The sequence below is a fragment of the Bemisia tabaci genome, chromosome 5 (genome assembly GCF_918797505.1).
Source record: "Bemisia tabaci chromosome 5, PGI_BMITA_v3".
In the NCBI taxonomy this organism is placed as follows: domain Eukaryota; kingdom Metazoa; phylum Arthropoda; class Insecta; order Hemiptera; family Aleyrodidae; genus Bemisia; species Bemisia tabaci.
The window spans coordinates 35,426,866-35,437,361 of NC_092797.1; the positions used below are offsets into that span (position 1 = coordinate 35,426,866).

The 10,496-nt window shown below is 38.1% G+C and overlaps 1 protein-coding gene across 2 annotated transcripts in view; it reads left to right on the forward strand.

The window, feature by feature from the left end:
* Positions 1 to 5,009, forward strand: part of Pdfr (Pigment-dispersing factor receptor) — a 54,351-nt gene extending 49,342 nt beyond the window's left edge. Inside the window, exons 11-14 of one of the 2 annotated variants that reach the window (XM_019056948.2) lie at positions 643 to 862; positions 2,148 to 2,285; positions 2,849 to 2,967; positions 4,191 to 5,009. In XM_019056948.2, the coding sequence (XP_018912493.1) occupies positions 643 to 862; positions 2,148 to 2,203 (276 nt within the window). In that variant the 3' untranslated portion in view covers positions 2,204 to 2,285; positions 2,849 to 2,967; positions 4,191 to 5,009. The remainder of the gene's footprint in view (positions 1 to 642; positions 863 to 2,147; positions 2,286 to 2,848; positions 2,968 to 4,190) is intronic. The other variant, XM_019056947.2, reaches the window with a different exon arrangement.
* The last annotated feature ends 5,487 nt before the right edge of the window (positions 5,010 to 10,496 follow it).

A 10,496-nucleotide genomic window follows, 5' to 3' on the forward strand; every position in this document is an offset into this window, starting at 1 on the left:
ACCTGGGGATATCACGCAACATAGTTTTCTTTCTTCTCCTTTCTCTCCCTCTTTCTTCTTCATCCCCTTCTCCCGCTTATTCTTCTTCTTCTTCTCCTTCTCCTTCTCCTACTCCTTCTCTTCCTCCTCCTCCTCCTTCTTCTTCTTCTTCTTCTTCTTCTTCTTCTTCTTCTTCTTCTAACTGTTGACTAAGGTCGAGACCCTGTTTGTTTAACCTCTGATTTAAGAAAATACCATGAAAACTTAACGGTCCTCTCAATGCTGCTGTGCTAAGGAAGAACGCCGTATGAGCCTTCAGACGTTGCCGAATTTCCTTTGATAAAAACCGAATTTGGGGGAAACCTAAATATGAACCGAAAACCGAATAACCGAAAATAAATAAAAACCGAAAAACATTTTTTGGGGGAAAATATATATTTTCCCGCAATTTAATCTAAAATATCTGAGAATTTCCAGGAATAATATGCATACACATTACACATTGTCAAAAATACATGTGTCATCAAGAAGAGAAATTTGGCAACTCTCGAATGTTCATCCGGCGTTTTTCTTTAGCACGTCAGAATGGTACTTAATTAATGGTTATTTTACTTTGATAATCTTTAATTTAAAAGCTAAAAGTGCAACTTTCCTCGAGCGCAGGTCAAGACTGCAATACGGAAAGTGTACACGGATCGCAAAGCGTTGAGATCGATGGAGCTTCTGCCGACGTCGAGACGAAGAGATCGAGAGCGGGGTTCCGGCAGAGTGGCCGAGCTGAGCGTCGATGTCGAACTACCACGAATCAACGAGGTGGATGAGCCTATCGAGCCTGAGAACGGATCCGAGCAAGTCGTCGAACTGCAACAACTTCAACCTACTTGTATGTACTTAAAAAGCATCAGCTTAAAATTCTATTTCCACAATACTTTTCTATTATATAGAAATATACCTACTGAAAAACAACCCTAACTTAAATTTTGCCCCTCACCCTAAGCTGCCCGGTTGAGAATAGGAGAGAATTTCACGAGCCGTCCCCCACCCGCTGCGCACTATGGTCCAAAACTCAAGAATAGGAGGAAATATATTTCCTCCTATGGTTCCATACTTTCGTAACAGATGTTTTTTGAGTCGCTAATTTCGAATTTGATGTCAAATTGCCCACATTTTAACACCCTGACCGATAAACTGTGGGCAAGTTAATGGCACGCTGCGACGCGACGTGCCGCCAGCTCGAAACGCGCACTAACGCCTACAAACCTAAGGGGATACTTCAAGCATTGCGCAATGCGTGAAGTATCCCCATAGGTTTGTAGGCGTTAGTGCTCGCGTTGGCAGCACGCCGCGCCGCGGCTCTCCCGGCAGGTAGATAGTGACCGATTTCCAGCGGGACGAGCTCTCTGGCAGAGAAACTCGTGTATCGTGTAATTTTTTTTTTTTAATTTTTTATCAATTTTCGACTATAAAAATTACACACTGGTCGTGTGAAGTAATAAGTGAACTCCCAATGCTAGATGAAGTGTAATAATGAAAGGCGGGTCGTGCGCCATGCGCGCTGCGAACGGCGCGGCGCAGGTCGGCTCATGGTCCTAAGCTCCCTGGTCTACTCTTATATATAAAAAAAACCTGGGTCCTATTTTCAAATTCTGATTACAACGGGCTTGTCTAAGGACTATCACCTGTCGATAACCACAAAAGTCATGGAAATCGGCTCAGTAGAACGCTCAAACGAACTGTGACAAGAATACAAATTTATACATTGTTTAAATGGGAGAATCCGCAACTGTACCAAGTAATATAAAAAAATCTGTATCATATTTTCAAAATATGTATATAGCGGACTCATCTAGAGACCATTGCTTGTCGATAACCGCAAAAATCATGAAAATCGGCCACGTAAAACACTGGAATTAAGCGTTACCAAATATTTAATTTTAGGAAGTATTAGAGCTTACAGTATTGTAATTCTTGCTATCCTCAAGGATTATTTCCCTTTTATTGACGAAAAGGAGGAGCACACAGTTTTTTTGCTCTCCTGAAAAATCTTGTTTTCCGAGATACACACCTCTGCAGTTCCACCATCGATATGCTGTAACAATATGATGTTTATTCCACCATTATTTACTTACATGTTTAATAGCCCCGAATCTCATTTTGTTTCTGTATAGGTAATGATGTGTCTGAATCTCAACATGTGATACGAGTTCACGAAGAGACCAGTTGACGCATAACCGTTATGAGGCTTGTGTTAAGATGTTTCTCCATAATGCCCTTACAAAAACGCAAGCACTCGCAAGAGGTACGATGTACGTTTTATTTATCCATTCTTTTTATCCCTTTACCAACTTTTCAGTTACACTCACCCGCCAATGCGTCATTTTACATCAATAACACCTGAATTACAGCAGAAAATACATAGGTACAAATCTAGTAACGGATTTCTTACGGCGCAGCAGTCTTTCAAGCTATTTCTTGTTTTTGCGTTTCTCAAAATTTAAGATGCGCCACTTCTGTAAACGTTCTTTCGGGCACAAAAATATGCTACCTAAAAAACTTTACTGCGGAAAAATTTCCGCCTAGTAGTACAGGTTGTAATTAAGAACGATGTTATGCTAAAATATTACGACTGAATCGGAGTGTTGTGTATGTTGCCTTTTTACTATTTGAAGAGGCGCCTTTCATTGAATTTTATCGCAATAAAATTGAAGTTAAATTAATATGTTGCAATTTTTTTTTTGAATTGCGAGTTGTTCCTTCATCATGCATAGAACTCATTTTGTTGGTCAACTAAAATGTTGCAATCAATTGAGATAACTGCAAATTTCGAATTTCTTCCATGCGAGTTCCTAATTGAGAGTATTCGTTTCAGAATGAGGTAACATCAACTTCGCATGAGCGGTGAAAACGCGTCGTTAAATAGAAGATGTTGAGGATTCAAGCATAATGTGCCTACTTTACTGCTGTACCTGATCATAAACATATGTGCCGGTGAGTTACTTGGGGAATAATCTATGTTTCTCCTACATCTTTACACTATACTTTGTCACAGTCCGCCTTAATGTGAGTGCAAAAGCTTAGGAATTTCTTGATAATTTCCAAAGTTTAAGACATTTTTCGGAAATCCCTAAAAATTTACTGTCTCTCATAACGCACAGTTTCGTAGTTTTTCACAGTTTTTCAAAATATTTTTTTTTTCAAAAAGTGTAATATTGGTAATTTTACATCGTATAGACAAACGGTCGTAAATAATCAGAGATTAAATTTACACGAAAAATTAATGAGTGGAAATTTTGAACGTAAGGACGTTGGAGTTTCATGGGAGAATGGAAACTTGTATGTAAAAAAATTGTGACCGAGCATAAGAAAATAGGACCTTAAGCGAAAGGAAAATCTTCCAGGAGAGCAAAAAAAACGCGATTTGGGTTGAGATTGTCGATTTTCGGTTGTTATAAAAAAATCAGTGTCCAATACATACTCTCAGAATATTATGTCTATATTACAATGTAAAATTTGCATTACTATGTTGAAGTTGTAAGCGTGTGAAAAGAATAAAGTTAGACGTTGAAAACAGCACGTCGGCTCCGCATCTTGGCTGTTTTTTATTTCTTTTTCTCGAAATCGCAATTTTTCGACCTCAAATTGTGAATCGTTCTACAAAAGTCAATTTGTGGAATTTTTGGGTGGCTTTTCCAGGAAATGGTATGGAATTGTTCCCTCTGAGCAGCGATATACTTATCTCAAATTTTATTTTATTCACTCTAAGTTCCCTTTTCCCGTGCCCAGTCCCAATTGAACGTATTTATGCTAAAAGGAACTATGTTGCAAGCAATTTTTATGGAAAAAGTTCCTTCTAGCATAAATATATGTTCAATTCTCACTCTTCTCCTCACTCATTCACCTTTTTCTTCACTTATTCTGAAGCCATAAACAATTTGCGATTGAATCAGGCAAAATTCTCATTAGGGTGATTAGAAAAATTATATAAGTAAACTACAACGAATGGGCATGGAGAATGGGCATGTAATTGACCCGAAACGTCCTGGTTGTTTTATGTCTCCTCTAGCCTTGTATACCCATTTGTTTTTTGTTTTTTGTTTTGGATTTTAGTGTTTTTATTGTTAAACTACAACTTAGGATAGTATTATGTATACCTTTCTGTGTCAAATCATTCTGCATCGAGGCAGCTTTTTAAAATTCTCCTTATTTTTCAGGTTCACTTCTGCATGTACGAGTGTTGCGGATGGTGCAAAACTATCAGTAAAAGTTGACAGTGTGTCTGAAGTTGGATTTAATGCTTAGTTGTAATCAATGCGAATACATTGGCTTGTCTAATGTCTCCTATTACGTAAATTTGAGGGTTAAACCTATTCTGCCGTGCTGAGGAAGAACGCAGTCCAGCGCAATCCCAACTTGTTCCTGGCACTATGCCAAAAAACAGAGTCTACCTACCCCTAGGAAGGGAGCTGGTGTTTAAATTTCGATAGCCAAAGTCTAAAAGGGTGCATTCCTTTTTTTTAACGTTTAAAAAATCTCCAATTATGTTCAATTTTTTACGAGGATACCTACCGACCGAAATATCTCCTTGGATTTCTTGGTAGATATTTTTTGAATTAAAGAAAAAAACTCCCGGGAAATTTGAAGAAAAACCCTTTCAAAATAATAAAACACGAGTGGAGATAAGCAACGTCACAATCGGAGTTAAATGGATTTTTACTATCTTTCATTGAAAAAATAAACAATTTTAGTGCCATACAGTTGAATTTTGTGATCGAGGCATGAGCCTTGAAAGACCTCAGTCTTTACTTAATTACAGATCTTAGCGAGCGGTATGGTGAATATTTGCATACCTATGTTATCAATTTGCCACCATATTCTAAAAACACTCAGCTTAATATTGCCGCAAAATCAAAACATTCTTACTTGTCATTTTTATCACAGCCTATTTTTTGCATTTATTTTATTAATTAAATTTGATTAATTTAGTAAATGTGTTGATATATTCGTTACAATAAACAAAAATTGGTTTTTTTGCCCTTTTGTCCTTTAATTTATATTTTTTTAATACGTTTCATTCATTACGTGAGTGTACTTATCAAGTAAATATTTTTTTTAAAATATTATTCAAATTTTTACGCATTTTTACCGATGTTACAATGTTCATTAGTTTTTGTATTATACGTTAGTATAATCCTTCGTTAAAATGATTACGAATCTGGCCCTGATACCTACGCCCTTGTTTCTTCCCCTAATCAAGAGCTAATGAAGGTCCGGCCAAACTATTACTTTTCTCGCCATTTGTAGATTCTGAAAAGATTCGAAGATAATGGAACGACAGTCCTTTATTTTGATTGTCCCATCGTGTAGATACTGATTTTTAACCCATAGATATAGTTAGAGAAACATCCATTCCTTGAAATTATGCGTGAGTCTGCGTTAATTATCGCAATGCCTCAATGTGGTCTTGAAACAAAAAACAAAATGCGACAAAAATGTATCCAAAAATGGGTTGCAGTGGGTGAATCTATGGTACGTGAGAACTTGAAATCGCAAAAAATCAAAATCTTGATCTTGAATCTTAAGATCGCGGAAAATCAAATGATTTTGATTTTCCGCGATTTTAAGTCTATACGTGATATAGATTATGGATCCCCCCCCCCCCCCCCTGCAAACCGTTTGTCGGTACATTTGTGTCGCATTTTTCCCTTTTAAGACCACTGTGAACTAATGGATATTGATCATCCACATTAGCGCCATAGCATAGAAATCAAGAGATTCAACAGGCAAAAAAGGAAAATTGCTGATAGCAAAATACTTACTTGGAAAAGCGTCACTCAAATACGTGCGACAGGGCCGGATTTACCTACTTGCCGCCAATGGGCCGCCTGTATTTTGCTGCCCCCTCCTCGTTCGTTTTGAAACATCAATAAAAACCATCAAATAAACGTGCCGGAGGGGGGGGGGGTGCATAAGACGCGATTACTTGCTGGATACATTTTTTGCGAAACTCCTGTCAACACTACTAGCAAAATGTCACGGAACTTTGCGCGAAAGTTAAGTTCCGTAAACCTATCTCTGTGGACAAGGTCCTCCATTTATAAGAAATGAACCAAAAAATTTTGAAAGAACAAACATGAATGTGGTTCAATAATTTTAACTTCCGCCGCTGCGCTGCGCCGCGCGCTCTGATCACACCGTGTTTGGCGCAATGCGTGAAATATTCCTGCAGTCTTGTAGGCGCTATGCGTTTCACGCGAACCGCTCCTGACCGCACTGTCTGTGTTTGGCGCAATGTGTGAAAGTATTCATGCAGTCTTGTAAGCTGCAAAGTAGGAGAACAAATCGACATCATTCCCAGAGGGTTTCGCAGAATTTTCTTCGCACAGAAAATCGGGTAGTTTTCCATTTACAAATAAAGTAAGACAGGAAATCTGAAACGTCACAAAACGAGATACCTACGTGGTTGCGAACTTACACTGTGGATTGGTCTTTTTATCATAGAAAAAGGTTGCAGAGTTGTTGAGAGCAGAGATGGAAAGTGAAATTTCACATGAAATTTCATGAGGCTCGAATAAATATCACAAAAGTTGAAATTTATTAATTTTTTTTTAGAATAAATTGTAATCTTCCGTCACATTCTCACGGCGCAATGATACAACTATTTAAGCTCTCCGGAATGCGTGAGGTATCACGCCGCATTTGAAGGCGTTTTCAAAGCAGCCAAGTTCCGATACCCGGATTATCGTTTTGCAAGGTTCTTATTATTATGTTTTATTTCCTACCATTTGTTTGTTTTCAATCCTCCTATCAAAACTACTCATTTGCTGAATACACTTCTGGCTGGAGCGCATTTTAGCTATGCTTTCACGACTACTAAAATGTCAAAGGAACTCAACAAGACTAGACTGTATGAAGGCTATTTCAATTGTAATCTGCCGTCACATTTCTAGGGCGCAATGTACAATTATTTTGAACTCTCCCGAATGCGTGAGGTATCACGCCGCATTCAAAGGCGTTTTCAAAACAGCTAAGTCCCGATATCAGGTTTGTAGTTTCGCAAGAAATTGGAGCACAAAATCAATAGAATGACTGATTTTACGAGCTAATGCTACTCAATAAATTTGTGTTTTATTTGACTGAAGCGTTAGAAAACAGTTCGGTCAGAAATTTAAATCAACCTACGGTCCATTATATAGTTCATATTCTTTTGTTTTGTTCCGTACCACTTGTTTATTTTTAATCCTCGTATAAAAACCACCCATTTGCTAAATACAATTATGGCTGGAGCGCACTTCAGCTATGCATTCACCACTGCAAAAATGTCAAAGGAATTCGACAAGTCCAGCGGTAATGGAGGCCTTTTCAATTGTACCTAATCTTCCGTCACATTCTTACGGCGCAATGATACAACTATTTGAACTCTCCGGAACGCGTAAGGTATCACGCCGTATTTGAAGGCGTTTTCAAGACAGCCAAGTTCCGATACCCGGATTATTGTTTTGCAAAGTTCTTATTATTATGTTTTATTTCCTATACCATTTGTTTGTTTTCAATCCTCCTAAAAATACGACTCATTTGCTGAATACACTTCTGGCTGGAGCGCATTTTAGCTATGCATTCACGACTACTAAAATGTCAAAGGAAATCGAAAAGACTAGCGTGCATGGAAGCTATTTCCATTTTAATCTTCCGTCACATTCTTACGGCGCAATGATACAACTATTTGAACTCTCCGGAATGCGTGAGGTATCACGCCGCATTTGAAGGCGTTTTGAAACAGCCAAGTCCCGATACTCGGATTATCGTTTTGCAAAGTTCTTATTATTATGTTTATTTCCTACCACGTGTTTATTTTTAATCCTCGTATAAAAACCACCCATTTGCTAAATACAATTCTAGCTGGAGCACACTAGGGGAGACCGGGGCTATGATAACCATCGTGAGAATTTTGTAAAGGAAAACGTAAAATTGATGTTTTGATGAGAAAAAAGGTTGGCAGCGATGTAGACTAACAATTTAAAATACCACTTTTCAGCTATGCATTCACCACTGCAAAAATGTCAAAGGAAATCCACAAGCCCAGCGTGTATGGAGGCTATTTCAATTATTATTGATTAAACCTCTGAAGATCTTAAAGCGTTTCAGATGGTCTTTCTGTTGATGCTGCGGTGTCATGTTTTACTCTACTGAAGGCGCCAGACACATAGAGGGGGCAAAAAGGGGAGTTTAGAGAGAAAAACCCCAACGTAACCTCTAAATTGAATGAAAACATTTGCAACGCGCGAATGTTTTAGGCTTGCGGGGAAAAAAAAATTCAAAATTTAATATCATTGTTTCTAGGCGTTTCTTAGCCTCCTGAATGTATTCCCAGAAGTTTCAATATATTTCATGAAATTTCGTGAAATTTCATTCGAATAAATTTGATTAAATCATCCACCTCTGGTCGAGAGCATATTAAAATACTTTACAAGTAGGTACTTTGTAATTCAAGTATTTTTCTCCTCACGCATACTTATTTTTATTGTTTCATTTTTTTAATATGGTTTTTCTAAAAAGGCTACATCTTTACGTATTTTAAATCTTTTCGATGATAGATAGGTATTTTAAAAATATCCACTATTTTGTATGGAACTTTTGCTTGCCACCCTGCCCTCCTAGAAAACCCTCTTTTACATTCCTCGCGGATCCTGAGTGCTTCAAATTTGTCCGAACATGCAGACGAAAAAAAATCTTCTGAAGAGAAAAAAAAAGCTAAGTATCCTATTTTAAAATTAATTGTAAGTCTCTTGAAATTCTTTGAAAGGTTTCTCTTCCATGATCTATCATGAACTGTTTGCACCATTGCATTTTTGGGCATACCAATCAATTTGCATACGTTAAAGCGCCTTCATTTTTGTCGGATACTGTGTAATACTTCTATGACGGAATAGTTGCTCAGAGCGTCCTCGAGAGTATCGCGTCGCCTCGACTTGATGGCATATCGCGATTTCCACCTAAATTACATTCTGGCACGTGTGCAGTGATAAGTACTTACCCTGGTAAAAATTGGCAGTAGAATCTGTGTTCCAAAATACCATAGACCTAAAGCCGGCTGTAAGATTTTCAATAGCTTCTATAGCCGGCTGCACAATTTCTTATAGCCTTTCATAGCCGATGGCGATTAAGCAACAGCCAGGCGATAAAGTGTATGCTACATGTTACTTACGGATGCTAGGACTTATTAGTGAGTTTTTGGACTACCGCTCTATTTTTGGGCCGTAGTATCTTGATTTATTTTGCGCGGAAAGCTCCGTACTTTTGAAGGATGCCTGCCATTCCTAATATGTTGGAGCGCCTCCAATTTCGTATGATACTGTGCAATACCTCTGGTGTGAAATAGTTGCTTCAAGCGCCGTGGCACGCTGCGGCGCGGCGGGCGGGCAGCCAGCGCGAAAAGCGCCTACAAACCTAACAGGGATACTTCACGCATTGCGCCATGCGTGAAGTATCCCAGTTAGGTTTGTAGGCGCTGGTGCGCGCTTATCGCTGGCAGCACGCCGGCTCCGCTCTGTGTTATGCTCCAATATACCTAATCTTGCGGAGTCAGCGTTTTTCAACTTATGATTTTGAAATGTTTGCACATCCTGTATGGATTATTCTCATTTTAATTGATGAAAAAAATATGTATTAAAGGAAAATATAATGTGTGTTTTGTGAATATTATGTTGGCTCCGTATCAAACTTAATGATTTCCAAAGCACACGAATTTCTACCAAATTTCTTATAGCCTTTTATAGCCGATGGCGATAAAGTGTAAAGCCCGGCGATAGGAGCTATAGCCCAGCTGCATACTTTTTAATCGCTTCGTATAGCCCGGCTATATGATTTGCTCCGCTTTCTACAGCCAGCTATATGATTTTCTATTGCCCTCTTTAGCCGGCTATAAGAATTCCTATGGTATTTTGAAACGCAGCTCCTATCGCCAATTTTTACCAGGGTAAATTTTCTCATTATTGACGTCCATATTAAAATCATTCATACCTCAATTTGCGATGTTGCAAGTTTTTCACAGCCTATTTTAAGTGCGTAAACAAACATTAGCACTTGAAAATCTGCTGATATTTTCCCGAGAAGTTATAATAATTATAATGTTTATGTTCCATTCAAGTCTATTTGTATGCTTTTGTTATGAAAGGAACATTCGGACTATCATAAGCAGATCCAAAACTTCATAGCCCATGGATTAAACAGGTCCGAAGAGTTGAGAAAGCGCCGAGAAAAAAAAATGACTGACAATCAGCGTAATTATCAGCTCGCTTTTGCGCTTTTAGCTTGATGATATATAAAGACTTTGAACTTTCACTGTAATCCTCCGATGAATCAAGTGTGAGAAAATAAAAATAAAAAAATCAATACACTAATAAGTAAGAAAGCAGTTTCGAGACAAAAAAGTTGAAGACGGCGCCGATATACCGAGATCTAAATTAGTTGAGAATACCTACATTGATTTTGGACCGAAAACCTATAGGTAGAAAAAGAAT